The 27,424-nt window shown below is 42.8% G+C and overlaps 1 protein-coding gene across 1 annotated transcript in view; it reads right to left on the minus strand.

Annotated features, from left to right (window-relative positions):
- Window positions 1-17,805: 17,805 nt before the first annotated feature.
- Window positions 17,806-27,424, minus strand: part of LOC124775628 (brachyurin-like) — a 55,787-nt gene continuing 46,168 nt past the window's right edge. Inside the window, exons 6-7 of the mRNA XM_047250456.1 lie at window positions 22,342-22,478; window positions 17,806-17,976 (exon numbers count right to left, since the gene is read on the minus strand). Coding sequence (XP_047106412.1) covers window positions 17,806-17,976; window positions 22,342-22,478 — 308 coding nt within the window. The remainder of the gene's footprint in view (window positions 17,977-22,341; window positions 22,479-27,424) is intronic.

Consider the following 27,424-nt stretch of genomic DNA (forward strand, 5'->3'; position numbering starts at 1 on the left):
ACAGGGCAGAGTGGGATAAGGAAATTTTTTGTTAAATTGTATCGTAAACGTCGAAAATACTGCATAAACGTTGAAATTACAAGCTTTAACTGTCTCAAAGGTTTTTTCTCGTCTGACTTCCCTGTCCTGGTATTTTTGACCTCTTTTTGCCCTCTTTATTTCTTTTCCGTGCTTTATTCTCGTGACGAGAATGTGTTAATACGTCATTTAGTCTGCACTATACTGGTTTTTGTGTTCATCTTGATCATTAAGCTCTAATTTTCTCAAAGAGTTCGTTGTAGCTGATTTCTCAGTATTGGAATTTTTGACTTTTTATGCATATTCTTTCTTTCTTTTCTGTGTTTGCAACAGCATTCTGTAGTTCATTCGTATAACGAGAATCTGTTAATAAGACATATCTTTTGCAGTGAACTAAAAGCTAAATTCCGTCCGAACAGAATTCAGAAGGCTCAACAGTACCGACCGACAGCCCAGTCGTAGGCATCACAGGATGCAGATCTGGAGGGCCATGTGGTCATCACACCGCTCTGCTGGCTGTTGCCAGCTTTTGTGACCAGTTCTGCAGTCTACAGTGAACACATTTTTCAATTTCCCATCTGATTAGTTAGGCCTGTAGTCAGGATTATTCTTAAATTTAAGAACATATCTTTCCATCACAGATTTGGTCACGTCAATAAACTCCTTAGATGGTTCTAAAAATTCCATTTCAGAAGATGAAATTGCTGAATCTGACATTTCCATTAATCTGACATCCCATTGCTGTATATAAGTTTTTGTAATGTAAGTCCGCATCTTCTGGAAACACAAGAAGAAGAAAAAGAAATATATAGTTTGAAATCTATTCGCATGCAAGAGCTAAGGGGTGGAACAGGACACTGTTTTTCTTTTCTTTTTTTTTTTTTTTTTTTAAAAAAAAAAAAAAAAAAAAAAAAAAAAAAATCTTTATTGACAACAATATTATTTATACATGTTTAGCCCACCTCCTAACATGATTAGTGGGCCATAATGATTATTACATAGTTTAATATTTTGCAGCTAATTTACAAATAGTGTTAGTGAGCTACTTTCTAAGTTCTTAGGTAATATTAAATTCCTACAGTTACAATAATACTTTAGTTTACCTATGCATTCTATTTATGAGATACTACTTTAGGTTCCTGAGTTAGTGTTAATTTCTTGCAAAAGCAATGAGCAGTTTAATTTACCTATGTCTAATCTAGAATGACTACTAACTGCAGCGTCACAGGTGTGCCAGTGAGTATAAACCTACTTGGAGTTGCCAGGCTCCCCGAGCTAACCCCGAGGAGCGTGCCCCTGGCACTGGGCCGGCCGAGGTTAGTAATCGCTGCAGCTTCCTATGTTAGTATTCTAATCTAATCCTACTCTACTAACTTAACCTACGTCTTATTGGTGCTTTGTCGTGATCGGTTTGTTGATCCCATCCCCCTAATCCCGCACGTGGCGGTTTCCAACTACCAGAAGTCGGCCATTCCACGCACAGGCGGTATGGGACTGAGATCAAGTCCTAATCGGTTGGTTGTTCGAGAATTAGGTATTTGATATTTACCCTAGATCCCTTAGGTACTCTATTAAAACCTTTCGTGATACCTCTTCTGCCAGAGCATTCAAGGTATGAAAAGTGTCTTCCTGCCTTAAAAGGTCGTATGTCTGGTTATGTGGAAGTCTGTCTCTGTAAGTTTCCGCCACGTCATTGAAGAGAGGGCACTCGAAAACCACATGTTCGGGAGTTCCTTCCGCTGCGCCACAGTCGCACTCGGGGGTTGCCCTTTTCCCAAACCGACATAAGTATGTCGGATAGGGTCCATGACCAGTGAGGAAGTGGATGAGTCCTCGTGTGGGTTCAAAATACTTCATTGTACCACGTTCTTTGACATCAGGTAAGAACTCAAATGTTCTTCTTCCCGTTTCGTCCTCCTCCCAGTTCCTTTGCCACAGTTCCTCCCCTCTGTTTCTTATCTCCCTTTTATCCTCTACTCTCACACCCATGATATCTATTATTTTTTCCCCATCTCCTTTTTTCACCCAATACCATGCCGCTTGTTCTCTAATTTTGATGTCTAGCGGGCAGAGCCCCATTATAACTAACAGAGCTCCCCCCGGTGACGTCCTATAGGCCCCCACTGATCTTAGTATCATGTTTCTCTGGACTCTTCTCACTGTTTACAGTTGATACTGTTCCAGTGGTTTATCGACAACAACGTTATGGTACAGTAACTGCACACACGCAAACAAAGGTGACACTCGGCGCGGTGCCTGATGGGAGCGACCGTAACGTCATTTCCCATTTACAGTTGCTCCCATCAGCCACTGCGCCAAGTGTCTACTTCGTTTGCGCGATTCTCCTCTTTGCGCGCAACACGTTACTTTTATTTACGTCCACGATCAACGGCCAGTCTGTGCACCAGTCGTCGGTCCCCCGAAAGTCTTTATGAAATCTGCTACCGTTTTCCGGCATTTCAGTCTTCACGTGAGCAATAGCATCACCTGCGAACAGCCACATGCAACTTCCAACGTTACACAAGAAATTGTATGTATAGGGTGTCTCTCCTCAGAGCCGTCTGGAGCACTTTCTCTGCTGTTTCGGCAGATATTTGCCATTTTGTTTCTTCAAGGTGCAGCTGGAGTCAGCCCAAACAAGTGCTGCCCATCACGCATTTCATGTAACGTCCAGCGTTGACGGAAAGCGTCGGCTTGCTTCCAGTGACAAACAAAGCGATTTTTAAACTGGAATTTTACGTACTCATTCGATAGTGCGCTGCTGCATTAGTCTAGTGCTATATTCGTTTTACCGGTAAGTATTAACAGGAACAGTTCTACACAAAGAACAACCAGTAGTCTAGCAGCAACTGCACCGCCCTGGCCGGCGCTGGTTACCACGGCCATGCAGAAGCACGCTGCTCAGTTGCTGCTGCAGTACTGGCTATTCTTCGTGTAGAACTGTTCCTGTTAATACTTAACTAGTAAAACGAATATAGCACTAGACTAATGTAGTAGCGCGCTATCGAATGAGTACGTAAAACTCCAGTTCAAGAAACCCGACGCATTCCGTCGAAGCTGGGCGTCGTATGAGAGACGTGATGAGCAGCATTTGTTGGGCTGACTCCAGTTAGACGTTGTAAAAAACGAAACTGCAGATATCTGGCGAAACACGAGAGCAAGCAAACAACTCTTAGAACAGATACCATACATAAATTGATAGTGATCGGGCCAAATATCTCACGAAATAAGCATCAAACGAAAGAACTACAAAGAACGATACTTGTCTAGCTTGAAGGGGGAAATCTGGTGGTGCTATGGTTGGCCCACTAGATGCCACTGCCATATGTCAAACGGATATCAACTGGTTTTTTTTTAAATAGGAACCCTCATTTTTTATTGCATATTTGTGTAGTAAGTAAGGAAATATGAATGTTTTAGTTGGACCACTTATTTTGCTTTGTGACAGACAATGTTTACAGTCAGAATTTAAGACATTGTTGGTTAGATGAATTGAAAAATGTATTACAGGGAAAGTAAAAACGCAATTAAATCACTACAGCAGCTCAGCTTGAAATTCTAGTAACTCACAACTGCCCAGAAAACTACATAACCCCATTTGACAATAAATTAATTTAATTTTGATGTGACAAGTGTGTGAATTTCTGAGAAAAAATACGACTGAAAAGCCTGTTAATATTTCGACAGTTTCTTTCGATAAATGATAAATGTTACCCTTACACTCTCAGCTTAGAATTAATTTGATATGTTTCATGCTCAGAACCAAAAATGACTTATGGTACCTACATCAGTTTCGTAGCACTAATGTTAACGTTTTGTTGATGTGCCATTTGTTCTCAACGACAGGTTATAATATGAAGAGATTTTTTTTAATTGTAGGATTCCCCAAAGTAAAATTTCCGCACATCAGTTGCGTCTGTTCACTGCCACCGTATATTTTCACTAGTGACGAGTAGCTTGTACTTTCAATGATATTTCTAACACCGTACCTAAGTTTATTGAGCTTTCCACCTGGATTGTTAAGCTACATCTCCCACCGCAAATCGTGTTAAATTATATGCACTCACGTTTGAGGCAATTTCTTCCTCAACGATAACAGGATCTGCAGGATGGAGGTTTTACGTAGTGCGGAAGTTAAGTGTCGTATTTTTTTTTCAAATTTTGTGATGAGCCAGTTGGTTCTGAGCTAAACTATGCTTTACCTATGCTGAAATTTCCTACAGATTTCCTTCACTGTTTGATATAATTTGATAATTAGTGTCATCTGCAAATAGTACCTTGGTTCCGTCAGTTAGATTTTCGCACAACTATTTTACACATAGTAAAAATGGCTGACATCAGAAGTGACACTTACGGACCGCCACACTTTTTTTTCTCATTATTGTATATCTAGAAATTCTGTGTTTCACTGTCTTTGTATTTTACTTCTGTGACCTGTTGGCGCCCGTCAAGGTATATGCAGGTCAACCCTTTTCGTTGGGCTCTATTCTATATTTATTTAACTTACGCAAGTGAACGTCGTGATAAATAAGCCCGAAGGCTTTACTAACATCGGGTGTACATATACTGGTCCATCAATCCGTGCTGCTTCAGATCTGTGCTAGAGAGTCCATGTCTCATGGTGACTGGGGAGTGGAGGCATGCCGCTCTGTCGGCGATGTACACTGAGGAGACAGAAGTCGTGGGACAGCGATACGCGCTTCTACAGGTGGCGGCGGTATCGCGTACACAAGGTATAAAAGGGCAGCATTGGTGGAGCTGTTATTTGTACACAGGTGATTCACGTGAAAAGGTTTCCGACGTGATTATACACTTACGACAGGAATTAACTGACTTCAACCGCGGAATGGTAGTTGGAGCTAGACGCATTAGGGAATTCAATATTCCGAGAACCACAGCCTCAAGAGTGTGCCGAGAGTACCAAACTTTAGACATTACTTCTCACCACGGACAATCCATTGGCCGACGGCCATCAATTAATGACCGAGAGCAGCGATGTTTGCGTAGAGTTATCAGAGCTAGCAGACAAGGAAAACTGTATGAAATAACCACAAAAATTAATGTGGCACGTAAGAGGAACGTATCCTTTAGGGCATAGCGGCGAAATTTGCGTTAATGGACTATGGCATCAGATGACCGGCGCAGGGGCCTTTGCTAACAGCACGACATCGCATGCAGCGTATCTCTTGCGCTCGTCACGATATTGGTTTGACCCTACACCACTGGGAAACCGTGGTGTGATCAGATGAGTCCCAATTTCAATTGGTAAGAGTTGATGGTAGGGTATGAGTGTGGTGCAAACCCCTCAAAGCTATGGACCCAAGTTGTCAACAAGGCAATGTACAAGCTGGTGGTGGTGGCTCCATAATGGTGTGGGCTGTGCTTGCGTGGAATGGAATGGGTCTTCTGGTCCAACCGAACCGATAATTGACTGGAAGAGATTATGTTTGACTACTTGGAAGCCATATGCAGCCAAACAACGATGGAATTTTTTATGGATGACAATACGCGATGTCACCGGGCTACAGTTGTTCGCCGTTGGTTTGAAGAACATTCTGGGTAGTTCTAACGAATGATGTGGCCACTCGGATCGACCGACATGTCTCCCATCGAACATTCGTGGAACATAATTGAGAGGTCAGTTCGTGCCGAAAACCCTGCACTGGCAACACATATGCAATTGTGGAAGGATACAGAGTCAGCAAGGCTCAGTATTTCCGTAGGGGACTTGTCGAGTCCACGCCACGTCGATTTGTTGCACTACGCCAGCAAAAGGTGGTCCGACACGATACTGCGAGGTATCCCACGACTTTCATCACCTCAGTGTATGACCTGATGTTTCCAATCGATTAGAGACGTTGCAGCCTCCCTTCGCCTATGGTTTTTACTCTTGCTTCATTTCAGCAGTTGCTTGTGGCGATCGGAATTGAGTAGTGGATTGTGGGGATGTGCGTCATAACTAAATGATCATTACTTCATTATGTTATAATGAAAAGACTGTGTCAGCTTTCCACCAAACTTCGACATGTACAAGAACTTAAGATTGTTTTTGCTGCAGCTAGAAAGCGATGGAGAACTTACTGACGATAATTTCCATTCAGGAATTCCACATTACCCTTTGTGCTCACCGAATGAAAATGGTCCTACTAGCTATTTACTATGAAGGATCAAGAATCATGACTATAAATAAAAGTTTAGATTTAACTTATTAACGTATATAATGTGCAAAAGTTCACACGCAGCGGACCGCCAAATGGAACATCTGCTATTAACCACCCTAGACACAGGCAGCATTATCTAAATGCCCCCTTCTCGGACACATTAATTATTAGCTCTATCATTTAACAATTTACAATCTTCTTAATATTTATGTAAATAGACCTACGTTTGCCCTAGTTACTGAAAAAGCTGTTGCTCGGCAGCATTGCCGGCTACAATTTTTAGGATGGAAATGGTAACAGAACATGACCTCTGAACTGCCCGTGTAACGATCCTTGTAATCATTGTTATTTACAATACAGTCTTGAACCTTGGTACAGCTGTGTTATTGCATGAATGTAATCGACTGCTGTACATAGAACTTTCTATTACAAATGCAAATGGTAACTAATCTACCCATCACCAACCTCTTTTACGTTCCAAGTTTGGTTTTTAGTAAATAACTTGAAAACTAATAGAGGTAGCTCATTGGTGACACATATTTAATGTCTTTACATGAAACTGAGGCTCCATACCAATTTTCAGCTTTCCATGTTTAATATACAGGGTGATTTTTCCACAAACTCTAGGGGTTGATCGATGAAAGTTTACGGAACAAAAAAGGTCTAATGAACTTACGACTGGAAATACATAGTTTCCACGCTAGAGACCATTTATTCAATCATACTTTGTTACACAGACTGCGGTCTAATATGCGCTGTGCCATGCACCCGCAGTTATAGTATGCACGGTTTCCTTCTAGAGGGCGGTACTGTTCCTTATTCGTCATGCCCTAGCGCCCTCTCCTGCTTAGTAATTAGCAATGTTTTACATCTACATATATACTCCGCTAGCTGCCAAGCGATGTGTCCCGTTCACTTCTCTTTCTGATTCACCTTGTGGATGTGATGCAGCGTTAGACACAATGGCTCCGTATTCTAATCGAGAGCTTTCCAACTTGGTGTTTACTTACGGAAAGGCAAATGGCAGCGGGCGGTGGGCAGCAGGATTGTATCAGGAGATCTATCCCCGCCGACAACAACGAAAGCATTCATGTTCGCACTAGTGTTTCGCCGTTCTTCTGAGGTAGGGTCGTTTCAGGAAGCAGGAAATCATGAAGGACGTACCCCAAAAGTTCGGCCACCAGACTTCTAGGAAAATGGATTAACATTGTGGACGTGCGACCGCCTTGTCAGTACCAGGCAGTTGGTTCGCCAGTACAGGGCAATCCAGACGACCGTGTGGAACACTGTTCGTGATAGTTGTTACTACCCTTATCAGTTACAGTGTAGTGACGTAACAAGGCTGTTACGCCACACTGTAGTTGCCAAAAGAAAGGCACGCGTTCACACACGCCGACGGGCGTCAAGTCTGGAACAGAATAACTATTGACTGGTAGCAAGAAAAGTACGTAGCTGCTTTATACTTAACTTTAATAATCCTTGTGATACATCTCTCTTGACTATACAAATGCGACTCGTAAGATACATGCACTGTTACAATTGGCGCCTTGCTAGGTCGTAGCCATGGACTTAGCAGAAGGCGATTCTAACTGTCTCTCGGCAAATGAGAGGAAGGCTTCTTCCGTATTGTCGCTAGTAATGTCGCCGTACAACTGGGGCGACTGCTTGTTCGTATCACGAGACCTGCCTTGTGGTGGCGCTAGGTCTGCGATCATACAGTGGCGACACGCGGGTCCGACATGTACTAAATGGACCGCGGCCGATTTAATCTACCACCTAGCAAGTGTGGTGTCTGGCGGTGACACCACATACAGCGTGTACAAAGTTTACTAGTGACAGAATTTCCACATGGGAAGCAGTTTCGTCACTGGTTTCTTCACCAGGCAACAACGATTCCTGGATTGGTGTCATCCATCCTAGTCACAGATGAGGCCTCCTTTACGCGGAGAGGTATCTTCAACTTTCATAACAGTCATCGGTGGGATAGTATGCAGAACTCTCATGGTATGATGACAGTGAAACAGCATCAGTGCAGCCGGAATGTGTGGACTGGGATGACTGGCGATCGTATTTTTGGACAAGACTTCCTTTTAAGTTTCCTAACAGGCCGGAAATATCGGTGTTCCTGGCGGGTGACTTTGCCTCTCCTACTGAAAGATGTGCCACTGATGATTCGAAGGGATGTGGAACTGCTGCATGGTGGTGGTCCAACCCACTTCGCCGTTAACGCCTGGACGCATCTCAGTCATGTCTTCCCTGACCGATGGGTAGGGCGAGGGGGTCCAGGCATGGCGTGCTCATTCACAACCCGTGCGATTTCTGGTTATCGGGCCATCTCAAAAGTATCGTGTATGCAGAGCCCATTTCAGATGTGGATACAATGGAGTAGCGTATTCATGCTGCCTGTGACACTGTTCAGATGCAGCCTGGCCGATGTGAACATGTCAGACAGAACATGCTACGACACGTACACGCATACGTTGAGGCACATGGAAACCATTTACAGCACAAAAAAAAAATGGTTCAAATGGCTCTGAGCAGTATGGGACTTAACTTCTGAGGTCATTAGTCCCCTAGAACTTAGAACTAGTTAAACCTAACTAACCTAAGGACATCACAAACATCCGTGCCCGAGGCAGGATTCGAACCTGCGACCGTAGCGGTCTTGCGGTTCCAGACTGCAGCGCCTTTAACCGCACGGCCACTTCGGCCGGCCTAAAAGTATGACCCGATTTTAACTTGTAATAATATTGAGACAAATATCACAAGTTAACTAAAACAGCGCTAGATGTAATCGGCATGCTCTAGAGTTTAAGAAAAAAATCCGCTAGATGTCCCAAAGAGCACTGACCTAGAGCGTGCAGCCAGTCTCGCGCAAAGTAAATGTTTTTTGTCCTGTTTCACAAAGCAAGGTTTACGGACCCTACATTTTGAGGAAGAAATCGTAACAGGACCATCATATCTTGCAATGCTACTGAACTGGTTATTCCCACAACTTGACTCTGACAATTTCATCTATCAGCAAGATGGAACAACACCGCACTGGGACAATAACGTGCGTAGTTTCCTCAATGCCATCGTGCCTCAACATTGGATAGGGCTTACAGGACCGAGTGACCAGGCTTTACACTCTTGGCCTCCTAGGTCCCCTGGCTTAACACCATGTGATTACTTCTTGTGGGGATATGTTAAACAATGTGTTTACGTTCCTCCCCTACCTCGTGACATTGATGAACTAAAAACCAGAATATCAGCTGCTGTAGCTCCAGTGACAGAAGACACCTTATGCTCAGTTTGGAATGAATTCGGCTATCGACTAGATGTCGTCCGTGCTGCCAATAGATGACATATTGAACATTTGTGATGGATTTTTATAAACCTCTGTCTTTTATGAGTAATTTAGTATGCAATTTGTTTGTGTTAAGCCCATCTTCCCAATAAATAATTCTATTTAAAATTGAGTAATTCTTTTTGGGACACCCTGTAGTAATGTTTCTCACGAACGGATACTTCTTGTAGAACGACGATACTGATTTGTCCGCTGATTTCATATGTAATTAATTACGCACACGAATAAACGGAATAATTACTCACTACTGATCTATTAATCAACGAAAACACTTGCAAACTCATATATCATAACATCTGCAAACCAGTTATCGTGCCACTCATCTGCACGCCACCTTTCCTACCGAAACCTGAATAGCGACACCTAGTTCGTTTCCTGGCTCTTTTATTTATTTATTTATTTATTTATTTATTGTTCCGTGGGACCACATTTAGGAGAAGTCTCCATGGTCATGGAACGAGTCAATACATGAAATTATAACACGATTGTAGAAACAGATAAAATGAAACAAGTCGTTAGTTTAAATAAAGAAAATCAAGAATGTAACACTGGAATTTGCTTAATTTTTTATCTCTTCCAGGAGCTCCTCGACAGAATAGAAGGAGTGAGCCATGAGGAAACTCTTCAGTTTAGACTTAAAAGTGTTTGGGCTACTGCTAAGATTTTTGAGTTCTTGTGGTAGCTTATTGAAAATGGATGCAGCAGAATACTGCACTCCTTTCTGCACAAGAGTCAAGGAAGTGCATTCCACATGCAGATTTGATTTCTGCCTAGTATTAACTGAGTGAAAGCTGCTAACTCTTGGGAATAAGCTAATATTGCTAACAACAAACGACATTAAAGAAAATACATACTGTGAGGGCAATGTCAAAATTCCCAGACTATTGAATAGGGGTCGACAAGAGGTTTTCGAACTTACACCATACATAGCTCGAACAGCCCGTTTTTGAGCCAAAAATACCCTTTTTGAATCAGAAGAATTACCCCAAAAAATAATACCATATGACATAAGCGTATGAAAATATGCGAAGTATACTACTTTTCGTGTTGAAATGTCACTTATTTCAGATACTGTTCTAATGGTAAATAAAGCGGCATTTAGTTTCTGAACAAGATCCTGAACATGGGCTTTCCACAACAGCTTACTATCTATCCGTACGCCTAGGAACTTGAACTGTTCCGTCTCGCTTATAACATGCCCATTCTGTCTGATTAAAATGTCAGTTCTTGTTGAATTGTGGGTTAGAAACTGTAAAAACTGAGTCTTACTGTGATTTAGCATCAAATTATTTTCCACAAGCCACGAACTTACTTCATGAACTACATTATTTGATAATGTTTCAATATTACACACAAGATCCTTCACTACCAAGGTGGTGTCATCAGCAAACAGAAATATTTTTGAATCACCTGTAATACTAGAAGGCATATCATTTACATAAATAAGGAACAGCAGTGGCCCCAGCACCGACCCTTGGGGAACGCCCCATTTAACAGTGCCCCATTGGGACTGAACATCATTACCACTCTCAATATTGTGGAGGATTACCTTCTGCTTTCTGTTCTTAAAGTAGGAGGCGAACCAATTGTAAGCTACTCCCCTTACTCCATAATGTTCCAACTTCTGCAGTAATATTTTGTGGTCAACACAGTCAAAAGCCTTCGTTAAATCAAAGAAAACACCTAACGTTCTCAACCTTTTATTTAATCCGTCCAAAACCTCACAGAGAAAAGAGAATATAGCATTTTCAGTTGTTAAGCCATTTCTAAAACCAAACTGTACATTTGACAGCAAATTATGTGAATTTAAATGCTGCAGTAACCTTGTATATACAAGCCTCTCGATAACTTTAGCAAACACCGATGGCATAGAAATAGGTCTATAATTGTCAACATTATCCCTGTCTCCCTTTTTATAAAGTGGCTTCACTACCGAGTACTTTAATCGGTCAGGAAACCGACCACTGCTAAAGGAAAAGTTACAGATATGGCTAAGTACTGAGCTAATATACGTGGAACAATACTTCAGTATTCTGCTAGATACCCCGTCATATCCATTAGAGTTCTTGGTCTTTAGTGATTTAATTATTAACTCAATCTCCCTCTTGTCAGTATCATGGAGGAGCATTTCAGGTAACAGTCTCGGAACACTTTTTTCTAAGAGCGCTGTATGATTCCCTGTTGGGACTAGGTTTCTATTTAGTTCACCTGCTATATTCAGAAAGTGATTATTAAGTACTGTACATATATGCGACTTATCAGCAACACGGACATCCCCACTACGCACTGATTCTATATCCTCGACCTGTCTCTGCAGACCAGCCACTTCCTTTACGACTGACCATATGGTTTTAATTTTATCCTGAGACTTAGCTATTCTATCTGCATACCACATACTTTTTGCCTTCCTAATAACTTTTTTAAGCACCTTACAATACTGTTTGTAATGGGCTGCTGCATTTAGATTTTGACTGTTTCTAACGTTTTGATATAATTGCCACTTTGTTCTACAAGATATTCTTATCCCTTTAGTCAGCCACCCAGGCTGCCTGTTTGTGCTAGTACCCTGTTTTAAACGTTCTAACGGAAAGCAACTTTCAAAGAGCACGAGAAAAGTCTTGAGGAAAGCATTATATTTATCGTCTACTGTATCAGCACTATAAACATCTTGCCAATCTTGTTCCTTGATAAGGCTTACAAAAGTCTGTACAGCAACTGGATCAGCTTTCCTAAAAAGTTGGTAACTATATTTAACATGTGTTGAAGCACAAAAATCTTTTAGACTTAAAATTTGTGCATCATGATCTGAAAGGCCATTCACTTTTTTGCTAACAGAATGCCCTTCTAATAATGACATTGTTGAACGAAGACAGCAAGACAGTCCTAAATCTCCATCTACATATATATCAACACTCTGCAAACAAATGTGAAGTTCATGGGAGAGGGCAAGTTTCATTGTAACATTTATTAGGGTTCTTTCCATTCCGTTCAAGTATGGAGTGCGGGAAGGACGATTGTTTAAATGCCTCCTTGCGTGCTGTATTAATCTAATCTTGTCCTCATGATCCCTATGTCAGCGATACAAAGGGGTTTGTAATAAATTATTAGACTCATCATTCAAAAATGGTTCCTGAAAATTTGTAGGCAGGCATTCTAGGGAAAGTTTACGTTTGTCTTAAAGAGTCTCCTTATCCATTTTCTTCAGCATTTCTGTGACACTCTCCCACGCGCCAAACAAACCTGTAACCATTTGTTGTGTCTAGACAAGACAGCCTCGACACAATGAGAGGAAGCCGAAAGGCACGTGCTTAAACTCACGCAGGCTGGCGTGAGGTCTGAAACAGGATACGTAATGAATGCTATAAAGAAAAGTACGTAGCTGCTGGAATACTTAACTTTAATCCACAATTGGTGAACATTGGTCTTGTTGATACAGTATTATCATCTCAATATAACTTGGTGATGGCGCCTTGCTAGGTCGTAGCAATTGACTTAGCTGAAGGCTATGCTAACTATCGTCTCGGCAAATGAGAGCGTATTTGTCAGTGTGGCGTCTCTAGCAAAGTCGGCTGTACAACTGGGGCGAGTGCTAGTACGTCTCTCTAGACCTGCCGTGTGGTGGCGCTCGGTCTGCGATCACTGACAGTGGCGACACGCGGGTCCGACGTATACTACCGGACCGCGGCCGATTTAAAAGCTACCACCTAGCAAGCGTGGTGTCTGGCGGTGACACCACACCATTCGTGCTGCCCTCCTCTGTACACGTTCGACATCCCCTGTTAGTCGTATTTAGTATTGGTGTGACTCACCTGTGTAGTATACTAGAATGGGTCGGACGAGTGATCTTTAAGCAATTATGTTTGTAGACTGATTGCTTTTCCTGACTATTCTATCAATAAAACGAAGTCTACCACCTACTTTATCCACGACTGAGCCTATATGATCGCTCCATTTCACATCCCTTAAAAGTGTTACAACCAGGTATTTGTATGAGTTGACTGATTCCAACAGTGACTCCTTGAAGTTTTTCTCGTTTTTTGAAGTCTGCAGCTATTCATTTCAGAACGTCACAGCAAGTTGCCAATCTTTGCACAACTTTTAAATCTTATGAATATGCGATTGAATATCTATGCAGACTCTGTGGGATAGTACTTCATTACAGATAGCTGCATCATCTGCAAAAACTCTGACGTTACTATTAATATTGTCCGCAAGGTCATTATTATAGAACATGAACATCAAGGACACCAACACACTTCGCCGGGCCACACGAAGTTACTTCTGCATCTGATGATGACTCTCGACTGAAGGTAATCTCCTGCGTCATCCCTACCAAAAAATCTTCATGTCAGCCACAAATTTCGCTTGATCCACCGTATGATCGTACCTTTGACAATAAACATAAATGTGCTACTGAGTCAACTTGTTTTCGGAAATCAAGAAATACTGCATTTACCGGACTGCTTGATCCAAAGTTTTCATTGTGTGAAGTGAGAAAAGGTTTGGATTTCACATGATCGATGTTGTCGGAATCCACGCTGCCCGTTGGCATGGAGGAGGTCATTCTGTTCAAGATACCTCATTATTTTTGAGCTCAGAACATATTCTAAGATTCTACAACATACGAATGTCACGGACACTGGGTGATAATTTAGTGGATCACTTCTACTACCCTTCTTGTAAACGAGAATCACATGTGCATTATTCGTACTACTTGGCGGGCTTTTTTGTTTGAGAGATCTGCGATCGGTTATCGTGAGAAGAGGAGCTAACTCAGCGTCAGTGTAGAATCTACTAGGGGTTTTGAAACCATTCCTGCAACCACATTTATAGCATTATACAATATTTCAGTGTCTTCGCTTTAATGCACGCTGCGTGTAAAGCAACATTCAGCAATCAGCTTAAGTCTGTCAGTGTAACGATAAAGTATATTACTTAGAACTGAGTGCGGAATAGGTTGCCTGTCTGACCGCACGTTTCGCATCACTTGTAATAATTAGATAAGTCTAATAGTCCACATGTTTCTAATTAATGCTTACTTTCATTTCAATTGATTTTTCAGAATTTTTGTGTCAGAGCTTTTAATTTTATGTGTGAATTCATTAATTTTTAGCTATATCATGGAGCGATTTTCTAAGAGCTGATGCCGATTTCATTTTCAGATTGTTGGTAGTCACCATGAAACAGTGTGATACTAGTGAAGAAAATGCTCCACTGGAAGCAGAGCCACTTGTGCCCTGTACCACAGAAATTATTCACAGCAAACACAGTCTTTCATCACAAAGACTATCTCAAGTGGGTACGTTAAAAGTCCATTAGAGCAACAACAACGCCTCAAGACAACATTTTTAAAGGAGGAATACTTGGACTAAAAGCAAAAATCGAATTTGGGTGCAGGCGCCTACCAAATCTTGAATACAGGAGAATTATTTGATGACGACATGTTAGAGGTACACCAACTGACAGAATGGAAAAGAGCAAGACGTGCATCAAGTGTCCTGCGTCAGAAAGAAGGAAAAAGGCGTATAAGCAGTGGCGTAAGTGCAGTAAATGTGGTCAGCCAATTTGCCTGAAACGTGGTAGGGATATGTGCGTCGAGCGTGCAAACATTCTGCGAACTAATATTCTCAGTTCATTTTATTACTGCGTTTGTTTACTTTTCTGCAACCTTTTTAATTTATACTCATAAACACTCATAAGCATCGTGACTGGTGTTCATTTTAAATATCGTAATCAATGAAGTCTGCAGAAGCGCTGAATAGTATTTCATATGCTTATGATATGAAATAGTTCACTATTCACTTCACTTTTGTCAGCTAATGTCGAGTCACGTGATAAAAAATATTAAGACGTTTACAAGACCGCACGTTTCTAGTTACACATACACTATGTGATCAAAAGTATCCGGACACCCCCAGAAACATACGTTTTTCATATTAGGTGCATTGTGCTGCCACCTACTGCCAGGTACTCCACATCAGCGACTTCAGTAGTCATTAGACATCGTGAGAGTGCAGAATAGGGCGCAGCGCGGAACTCAGGAACTTCGAACGTGGTCAGGTGACTGCGTGTCACTTGTGTCATAGGGCTGTAGGCGAGATTTCCACACTCCTAAACATCCCTAAGCCCACTGTTTCCGACTGTTTATTTAACCAGTATGCTTACATAAAAACACAGGGTATTTTAATAAAAGCATTTTGGATATACATGCTTTCAAATTTTGATTTTTTAATTTTACATAGAATATTTATTCTGTTTGTTTCGTGTGTTGACCCTTAAGACAAGCACTGTGACGTCACACACTGAAGCACTCTACACTGCACTGTATAGAACTTCATAGGATAGCTTATTTAGCACACAGACTTAAGTTTTATATTGAATTTTGGTAAAAGTTATTTGTAATACAGTTATACATTTTCAGACGGATTTGACGACTCTTTTTTATCAAAAAGCGTTTACATAAACATTGTTCAGGTCTACCTTAAAACAAAGACACGCACGAAAGTTGAAGAAGAGAGAGACAGTTTACATATACGAGGGTATTTCGGAAAGTAAAGATACACCGTATGCCAGAGGAACAGAAGAGTTTTGGGGAGCAAGTTGGCAACACTGGTGTTAACCTTGAACCGTTAGCTTTCTCCTCGCGGTCGTTTGGCAGTTGAACGTTGCTTCTGGTTGGAGTAGGTGGTGTTTAAAATGGCTGCGCCGATTCAGAATCCCGCCAAATGCGAAGTGCGCTCCGTCATACGTTTTCTCCATGCAAAAGGTCAGCGACCAGCGGATATTCACAAAGAAATTGTTTCTGTTTATGGGAACATCATGAATCGACAAAATGTAACGAAATGGTGTCGTCATTTCTCTGAAGGTAGGACCGATGTTCATGACGAACAAAGAACAGGTTGGCCATCTGTGATATCTGATAACCTTCTTCGGAGAATGGAGGAAGCAATTCGTGCGAATAGACGTCTGACATCGAAAGAATTGCATCAGATCATACCAGATGTGTCAATGACAACTCTTTATGACGTTGTGACTGTCAAGTTAGAGTACAGGAAATTGTGTGCCCGCTGGGTTCCAAACTTTTAACGGAAGAACACAAAAGAAAAGGATGGGCTTTGCACTCGACTTCCTCACACGCTATGCTGAAGCAGGTGACGAGTTCCTTGATCACATTGTGACAGGTGACGAGGCGTGGGTTTATCACCATACACCTTAAGCCAAGCAACAATCAATGCAATGGCGCCCTTCGAGTTCACCAAAAGCCAAGAAATGCAAAACGTCGATTTCAGCGAAGAAAGTCATGGCTTCTGTTTTTCGGGACAGACAAGGCATTCTTCTGTTGGAAATTATGCCTCCTGGAACGACAATTAATGCCGCTGCATATTGCCAGACTTTGAAACGTCTTCGAAGGGCAATTCAAAACAAATGCAGGGAAATGCTGACAAGTGCAGTGCGCTTGCTTCATGATAACGCTCGGCCTCACACAGCGCTCATAACCAAAGCACTACTCAAACAATTCAAATGGGACGTATTGGACCATCCGCCATACAGCCCGAACCTTGCGCCCACCGACTTCCATGTCTTCTGTTACCTGAAGTCACATCCTGGTGGAAAATCATTCCACGACGATGATGAGATCAAAGGTGAAGTTGAAATGTGGTTCCGACAACAGGCGACAACCTTCTATGACTGTGGGATACAAAAGCTTGTGCACCGACTTAACAAATGTTTGGATAACGGGGGTGATTATGTCGAAAAATAACAAATAATCCAGTTAATAACATGTAACTGACGTTTTCTGAATAAATTTTCTATTTATGGACTGCGAGCCATTGTATCTTTACTTTTCGAAATGCTCTCATAGAACAGCAACAAACAAAACAGTTACACAGTACGTACATCATTTACGAAACCACCAGGCAAGTATTACAATCGAGTTGCTTCTGGCTGCTTCCAAGATTAGCTGTGTGTGATTGGTAATGACGAATAGCGTAAGAACTTTTTTTTGGCATAATTTGCGGCTTCAAATCAACATGGCTGCCTTCTTAAGTGCCGTTATCTATATGTTTCGTACATGGAACTGAAATAATGGAACTCATAAAGAATCTTACAGATGAACTGTGTGTGTAATTGACGCATTCACACTCTGGTTAATTAAGGATCAAGAAATTAATAAATAAGACACTTCATATACTGAATTATTTATTTGGGCTCTGTATTGTTCACAGTTTCTTCTGTCGAGGAATTTGGAAATAGCTGGTGATGAATGTGCTGCCTTTACGGAATGGTGATGCCGGCGGTACTTGAGATCCAGTCGAGGAAGTAGGTGACCCTGGTGAAGCCGGCCGGGTCTCCGCTCGCACAGCCCTTGCCCGAACCCCAGCTGACGATCCCGATCTGCGTGTAGCTTCCCTGTGAGCCGACCACCAGCGCGCCGCCGCTGTCGCCCTGAAACGTGACCACAGTATAATCTCTGGCAGGTGGGAGACCCAATCAGGTATTCCCCAACATAGTAAAGTACCACTCACTCAAGATGTAGCGCTGAAGGTAAACACATACATTCTGAAATAGTAACCCCATAAGTTCTTGAAATCGTTTCCCTGGAATGCAACTGCCATTGTCGCGGATATTCGCTATCTGCTCAAAAGTACCCGTGCGTGTCCGCCATGCGCCTTTACGTTGGCTGGAAACTGTGCTGGGAGACTTTCAGTCAGGTGTCTGAACGTTTGTGGAAGAATGGTTCCCCGAAACTAGAGGAGGTTGTGCTCTAGGACGCTGCAGTTTGAAGTAATGGAAGTCGACCAAAAAGTGTTCCATTGTGTTCAGGTCGGATCTCTGTGCAGGCTAATCCAATTAAGGAATGTTATTGTCCACAATCTATTGCCTCACTGCAGCACCTTTATTATAAGGTGCATCGTCGTGCTGAGACATGCATCGTCTGCTAACTGTTCTTCTACACAATGAAGTACACGATGCTATAAAATACACTGACGAAAAACTACTGCAACACGAAGGTGTCCTGCGACATACACGAAAACTGGTAGTCGTGTTTCTACATCTGAAAAACGATGTCTACTCAAATTTCGATCTATTCGCATAAGAGCGCCGCTAGTAGCGTCACTGTGAGCATGCAATTCAGGTTTGCTTTAATTACACGCTGTAAAGGTCGTGAGACTTAGTTACCTTTCAGATTGAATGTGAGTTGATTGCAGTCAGGGATGCCTTTAAGGCGATAAAGACGCCAATATCATCACCTCACTGAAATTGAACAGGGTCGTGTAATAGGGCTGTGATAAGCTGAATGTTGCTTCTGCGATACTGTAGAAAGACTTGGTAAGAGTGTAGCCACTGTGCATGATTACTGCCAGCGGTGATCACGAGAATGTACAGTCGCGAAAATACCGGACTTCGGACGGCCACGTAGTACTACCGGGAGTGAAGACCATCGTCCTCGGCGTATGGCTCTGGCCCATAGTACTGCACCTACTGCAGCAAACTGAGCAGCGGTTGGCACCACAGTGACTCTACGAACTGTTACACATCAGTTACTTCAAGAACAGCCCCGAGCCAGACGCCTTGTAGCGTGCGTTCCACTGACCACAAACCTCTACCATTTGCAACTTCATTGGTATCAAGCGAGAGCTCATTGGAGGGCAGACTGAGGTATGTTGTGTTTTCTGGTGAAAGCCAGTTCTGCCTTGGTGCCAGTGATGCCCCTGTGTTGGATTGGAGGCGGCGTGTTAAGTGCCTGAACAACTTGTCTGTGTGCTAGATACACTGGAACTATACTTGGAGTTATGGTCTGGGGTACGATTTCGTATGACACTCGTTATCCCAAGCTCCCTGACTGCAAATTTGTAGATTAGTTTGGTGATTTGGCCTGTTGTGCTGTCATTCAAGAACAGCGTTCCAGAGGGTGTTTCCCGACAAGATAACCCTCACGCACATTCCGCCGTTCAAACTCAACACGCTCTGCAGAGTGTCGACATGCTACCTTGGTCTACTCGATCAGTAGATCCGTTTCCAATAGTGCATATGTGGAACATCATCAGACGACAACTCCAGCGACATATACTAACAGCACTAACATCCTGGTATTGGACGAACAAGTGCAGCAGGCATGGAACTCCATCCCACAATCTGACGTGCAGCACCAGTACAACACAATGCATACAAGTTTCCATGCTTGCATTCAACATTATGGCAGTTACACCGGTTATTAACGCTCTAGCATTTCACATTTACAATGGCTTATCTCGTGCTTACATTAACCTGCAATCTTGCAGTACTAATCTCTTACATCTACTACCCAGACAAGTGTGCTAGAAAAATTTCATTACACTACATTATTTGTTGGTGTTGCGATTTTTTTCTTCTCAGCCTATGTTCATATCCTTCCTATCTAGTGTTTCCTTAAGAGCACAATACGGGCATCACACCCTAACAAGACTCCAATACCATAACGACACTTTCTCCGCACTCCACTGTCGGCGCAGACAGGTAACATTCTCCGCGCATTTCTCAAACTAAAATCTTCTTTCATCTGTTTGCTCCAGGGTACAAAGTGATTCAAGCACTCGTTTCCACTCGTACACTGCACAGTGGCATCGCTGTTAGCACCTCCACAAGCGTTGGTTAGCAATAACTACAGAAATGTGTCGCTTCTGAGGAGCTGCTCGATAATTGTGTGCTCTGAGTTCGTGCAATTTTTTACATCCTCCGCAATGCTCGACCGTTCCTGTCCGTCAGTTCAGTAGATTTACCTGGTTTGGTTCACTTGTGGCTCTACCGTCACGCTTAAACTTTACAATGACGTCAACGACACTCGACTTGGGCAACTGGAGAAGCGTTCAATATCTCCAATGGATCTTCTCAGGCAACATCCAATGACTATTCCATGATCGATGTAACAGAGGTATTCTGACTAACCCATTCGTCTGTCATTGTTTCTCTACTGGCAACACGATACTCTCCACATCCTTTTATACTCTCGCATCCACCTGACATTCAGCAGTCAGTCCCGCATTACGGAGGGGTGTCCGGATAATTGTCATCAGATGATGTGGAACTGTGCCGAGTCGAGGTTTCCATAGCAAATATCTCATTTCCCTTTTCGCACCGCTGTCATATCAAACCGCGTTCACACTGACAATCGTTTGTCTCCATGTACCTGAATGCCTTTGCTTGAGCTAGATACTCATTCCTTATTGTGAAGTGTTATGGAAGTCTGTAAATACATTCTACAGGTTCTGACTGTGATGATGGTACAGATTACCAGTGAAGAGGATATGTAAGAATACTCGCTTCTTTGTGCAACAAAGTGATGCCAGCACAGAATCTGGGAGACCCCAAATTGTTATCATCGTCAGCAGACCATAATTGGTAATATGAAATTTGGCATTTACACTTACGCCTTTTTCCTTAGTTGTTTCCATACCGAAGTCCAATACCTGAAATTGATACATTTCTCATTCCTTTTACCACGGCTAACAGTATGCATCCTCATCAAAAAAATAGAAACTTCCCTACCTTTAACCCCTAGATGAGCTTATTACTATGGAAGATCTGCAGTACGTTTAGCTTCACACACAGTGTAGCCTATAAGGCAGGGCAAACTCCTACCGTGAGTAATATTAGCTCGGCATCGTGCGAACAAAAGTGTATCAGATTCGGAAATGTTGTTAATATCTTTGGACACCGAGGGTGCAGCATCAGCTTTTCATGAACGATGAATGTTGTGAAGTATTCCGAGGATCGTTAGTAATTCGGTATTGTGAATCATTCGGTGGAGAGGAACGATCTTCATGATTTCAGACCATGAGTATAGTACAGATACGCAGTGCACTGTCTCCACTACTGTTCATCACTTTTATGGGCGATGGAATAATGAACAATCAGAAAAGTTTTATTGAAATTAATGCAATTGGATTTGTAGATGATATCATGATCTGAGGCAAATCAGAAGAAGGAGTTCAGAACAGATTCAACGTGTGGAAATCAGCTCATAGAATACCTTCATATCAGCGAGACCAAGGCAGAGGCGACGGCATTCAATATAGACGAGCATCACGCAATTGTGAGACTAGGACATCATCAGCTACAGGTTGTGGACGGTTTCCAGGACCTCTATAGCATAATGTCCAGGGATAATTCGATGGATAGAGGACTACGAACAAAGTTCAAAACGGTGCTGAGTTCTACCAACAATAAGAATTTCGCCATTGAAGCCTGTGCCCTCACAAAGAAAGGCATCGAGGTTCCCGGCAGCGACAGCGTCGCAACCTTCGCCGCCCAGCCACCGGACGCACGAGTGCCACGCACCCTGAGCTTAGGCGCCACCGGCGCCAAAGATCATCTTAGTAAGAGACTGCCCGACCGTAGCTCTAGCCAGTTCCTGCTGAGTTGTAGTCCAGTTCTGGCATAGTTGTCACCCAGTTGTCGAATAGCTCGGGTTAGCAGCAGTCGAGGATAGTTACAGTGCAGTCGCAACTTTCTCTTTGAAAGTAGTGCATCAAACTGGCACCAAGACTTTCAGTACGTATGTTTCTATGTAGTGAATTATTAACGTGATAACTTGTCCCTGCTTTGCTAAAGACTTTTACATGGATTTCAACAAGGACACTTTGCTCCAAAGTTAAGTGTAATACAATATTACGCTGAGTGATGGTGTTCACTAGTTCTTTTGATTTCTGTCCCAGAATCCACGCACTGTCCCGACTGGGCATGGTACTCTTGGTAGTCAGACTACTCCGTCACTTCAGTTACCGTGTGGAATCAAAATCTGTAGCAGTGAAAATGACGGTAGGTACTTACGCCGCAGGTGCTCTGTCCGCTGGATCCGATGGCGCAGAGTGTGAAGTCGTAGATGGGACCGCCGAAGTATTGGCTGCACTGCGTGTTGGACATGACGTTCAGTGTCGTGTACTGCAGCGTGTCTGGGATGACACCGTCTGGAAACAAACAACACGGCCTCGTGTACCCCTCAATGCTTCCATGAGTTCAAATGGTTCAAATGGCTCTGAGCACTATGGGACTCAACTGCTGTGGTCATAAGTCCCCTAGAACTTAAAACTACTTAAACCTAACTAACCTAAGGACATCACACACATCCATGCCGGAGGCAGGATTCGAACCTGCGACCGTAGCGGTCGTGCGGTTCCAGACTGTAGCGCCTTTAACCGCTCGGCCACTCTGGCCGGCGCTTCCATGAGTGACAGGTTCACTAGATGTGCTCATGTTCAGTTTCCAAGAATGTTCTTTATCATGATACGTTACGGAATTACACAGATAATGTAATGCAACTAGTAGGCCGAACATTAAACATATTCTGTGTATTTTGTATTACATGTTTCTCTTCTCTCTTCGTTGTAAACTTTTATTAGGGTAACAAGTGCCACATAATATGTGCATTTACTGAGGCATGTACAGGGTGACAATTATTGAACTATATGAAAAAACCATGTCCCATTGACCTTCCCGTGGGTAGGGTGGCTTGTGTACTCAGTGATACAGATAGCTGTACCGTAGGTGCAACCACAACGGAAGGGTATTTGTTGAGAGGCCATGCAAACGTGTGGTTTCTGAAGAGGGGCAGCAATCTTTTCAGTAGTAGCAGAGGCAAGTCTGGATGATTGACTCATCTGGCCTTTTAACACTAACGAAAACGGCCTTGTTGTGCTGGTACTGCGAACGGCTGAAAGCAAGGGGAAACTACAGCTTTATTGTGTGGTTCAATGATGATGGCGTCCTCTTGGGTAAAATATTCCAGAGTTAAAATAGTCCCATATTCGGATCTCCGGGCGGGGACTACTCGGGAGGACGTTGTTACCAGGAGAAAGAAAACTGGGGTTCTACGGATCGGAGCGTGGAATGTCAGATCCCTTAATCGGGCAGGTAGGTTAGAAAATTAAAAAAGGGAAATGGATAGGTTAAAGTTAGATACAGTGGGAATTAGTGAAGTTCGGTGGCAGGAGGAACAAGACTTCCGGTCAGGTGGCTACAGAGTTATAAACAGAAAATCAAATAGGGGTAATGCAGGAGTAGGTTTAATAATGAAGGAAAATAGGAACGCGGGTAAGCTACTACAAACAGCACAGTGAACGCATTATTATGGCCAAGATTGATTTGAAGCTCACGCCTACAACAGTAGTACAAGTTTATACGCCAACTAGTTCCGCAAATGACGAAGAGATTGATGAAATGTATGATGAAATAAATGAATTTATTCAGATAGCGAAGGGAGACGAAAATTTAATAGTCATGGGTGACTGGAACTAGATAGTAGGAAAAGGAAGAGAAGGAAACGTAGTAGGTGAATATGGAATAGGATTAAGGAATGAAAGAGAAAGCTGCCTGGTAGAATTTTGCACAGAGCATAACTTAATCATAGCTAACACTTGGTTCAAGAACCATAAAAGGTTGTTTAAATGGAAGAATCCTGCAGATACTGGAAGGTCTCGGATTATAAAATGGTAAGACAGAGATTCAGGAACCAGATTTAAGTTGTAAGACATTTCCAGGGGCAGGTATGGACTCTGAGCACAATATACTGGTTATGAACTGTAGATTAAAACTGAAGAAACTGCAAATGGTGGGAATTTAAGGATATGTGACCTGGATAAACTGAAAGAACCAGAGGTTGCAGAGAGCTTCAGGGAGAGCATAAGGGAACGATGAACAGGAATGGGGGCTAGAAATACAGCAGAAGAAGAATGAAATAGTGAAGGTAGCAGAGGACCAAGTTGGTAAAAAGACGAGGGCTAATGGAAATTACTGGCTAACAGATAAGATATTGAATTTAACTGATGAAAGGAGAAAATATAAAAATGCAGTATATGAAGCAGGCAAAAAGGAATACAAACGTCTCAAAAATGAGATCGACGGGAAGTGCAAAATGGCTAAGCAGGGATGGCTAGAGGACAAATGTAAGGATGTAGAGGCGCATATCACTAGGGGTAAGATAGATACTCGCTACAGGAAAATTAAAGAGAACTTTGGAGAAAAGAGAACCACTTGCATGAATATGAAGAGCTCATGTGCAGGCCCAGATCTAAGCAAAGAAGGGAAAGCAGAAAGGTGGAAGGTGTATATAGAGGGTCTATACAAGGGCGATGTTCTTGAAGACAATAAATTTAAATGTCAGAAAACTTACTGACGGTTGACACGCGTTTGGTCTTATACTTGTGTCTCCTGTTTTCAAAAGACATCCCACGAAAAAGAAAATTTGGCGCTCTCCACAAAAATATTTTGGTGAATTTCAACTGGACTACGTTGCAATATCTAAATGCGATCTTACGGAAATAGGAAATGTAGAAGTGAGAAAATGTGGCAGTTTTAACCTATCACTTTCTGCTGCGCGGTGTAGCCGGGTGGTCTAGGGCTCCTTGCCAGTGTTTGCGCGCCTCCTCCCATTGGAGGTTCGAGTTCTCCCTCGGGCATGAGTGTGTGTGTTGTCCTTAGCGTAAGGTACTCGAAGTTAGATTAAGTAGTGTGTATGCCTAGGGACCGATGACCTTAGCAGTTTGGTCCCAAAAGAACTTACCACAAATTTCCAATTTATCACTTCCTGACCCGTGTAAGGATAGACTTCCATCATTAAATAAGAAAACACTGCCTGAGAATAAAGTTATAATAGACGACGCTGAAAACCTCAGCATAGCTAATTTTCAAAAGCTGCTACAGCAAAGGAAAACAGGGATGTAGCTTGATACCTGAAAAAATACGTACCTCCAGAAAAGGAACTAACAGCGTTACAAAGGAGATGTAAACATGCTAGGTGGACTGAAGACTGTGAAAGGCAGTCTGCCGAATGAAAGTAGCTTGAAAAACATTGGACATTGACAAAACAAGAGATAAGGTCTCAGAAAACGAAGAAGTGCTGAAGCAGACAGCAAAAGTCCTCCGTAAAGCCAAAAGTTCAAGAGGGCAATGTTAATTGGCAGTGAAGAATTAAGAAAACTGAAAGACGTTGGCTGTGTAGTGATCTTGTGGATGTTGCAGTTCTTATTTGGGTGCTGGAAGAAAAACTCGAGATGAATTCCGCGTTATTCAAGACACTGCTTTATAGTTTTTTTACCCAAAAATGTTTCAGCACTTTTGTGCTATCTTCAGTGGATTATTGTTTATTTTCTTTCTGAAAAACTGTTGTTTCTTATTAACCTCTCAGATGGATTGTTTGAACTTCTGGTACAAATGTATTTGGATTTGTAAAAGGAACGATTGTTAAGTGTCAATCGTTTTTCATTAGTTTACATACAGCACAGAGTTGAGACATGCACACATCAAAATAAGTTTTGCCTCACCCCGGTTCCTAGAACTCCTGAAGACAGACGTTAACTGTGGATATTGTATCACAGACACAGTCCCTTTAACTGTTTAGAGACGTCTCTAAACCCGCCCAAAGATGTAAACAACCATGCATCAGCAGCACCTATTAGACGGAGGAGGTTCGACAGCCGATAAGTTCCAGTGATTCCACCAGGAAGGAGGTACACGGCTCGTGTTGCCTGTAGTTCAACCACGCCTAGACGGTCAATACCGTGCGTGGTTCGATCGCGTCCGCATAGTTGCTTTGTGACAGGAGGGGGTCTCAACAAGGGAAGTGTCCAGGCGTCTCGGAGCGAACCAAAGCGATGTTGTTCGAACATGGAGGAGATACAGAGAGACAGGAACTGTTGATGACATGCCTCGCTCAGGTCACCCAAGGCCTACTACTGCAGTGGATGACCGCTACCTACGGATTATGGCTCGGAGAAACCCTGACAGGAACGCCACCAACTTGAATAATGCTTTTTGTGCAGCCACATGACGTAATGTTAGACTCAAACTTTGCGCAATAGGCTGCATGATGCACACCTTCACTCCCGACGTCCATCTTTGTAACCACGACACCATGCAGCGCGGTACAGATGGGCTCAGCAACATGCCGAATGGACCGGTCAGCATAGGCATATCGTTCTCTTGACTGTCGCATATGCCTTCAGCCAGACAATCGTCGGAGACGCGTTTGGAGACAACGCGGTCAGGCTGAATGCCTTAGACACACTGTCTAGCGAGTGCATGCAAGTGGAATTTCACTGCTGTTTTGTGGTGGCATTATGTGGGGTCGACGTACGCCGCTGGTGGTCATGGAAGGTGCCATAACGGTTTGTACGTTACGTGAATGCCATCCTCAGATAGTGCAACCACATCGGCAGCATACTGGCAAGGCATTCGTCTTCATGGACGACAATTGGTGCCCGTATCATGCACATCTTGTGAATAACTTCCTTCGCGATAACGACATCGCATGTTCTCCAGTTATGAAACCTATCGAACGTGCCAGATATAGATTAAAAATAGCTGTTTATGGACGACGTGACCCATCAACCGTTCTAAGGGATCTGCGCCGAATCGCCGTTGAGGAGTGGGACAATCTGGACCAACAGTGCCTTGATGAACATGTCGATAGTATGCCATAACGAATACTGGCACGCATAATGCAAGTGGTCGTGCTACTGGGTATGGTGTGTGCAGGAATCTGGACCACCACCTCTGGAAGTCGCGCTGCATGGTGGTACAACGTGCAGTGTGTGCTTTTCATGAGCAATAACAAGGGCGGAAATGTTCTTTATGTTGAGCTCTGTTCCAATTTTCTGTATAGGTTCCGGAACTCTCGGAACCGAGGTGGTGCAAAACTTTTTTTGATGTGTGTATATCACAGAGCTGAGACTTTAGAAGTTGTTCTTTTACCGTATGCCTAAGGATTATAGTTTTATAGTAAATTTGGAAATAACACAAATATGTACATGTGTTTACATACCGTGAGAGAGAGAGAGAGGTGGAAGTGAGAGACTTAAGGGTAGCTGGTAGAGTGAATGGTGTTGACTATGGGGAAAAGAACTTAATTTTACAGGGT

This window comes from Schistocerca piceifrons, chromosome 2, assembly GCF_021461385.2.
Source record: "Schistocerca piceifrons isolate TAMUIC-IGC-003096 chromosome 2, iqSchPice1.1, whole genome shotgun sequence".
NCBI lineage: Eukaryota > Metazoa > Arthropoda > Insecta > Orthoptera > Acrididae > Schistocerca > Schistocerca piceifrons.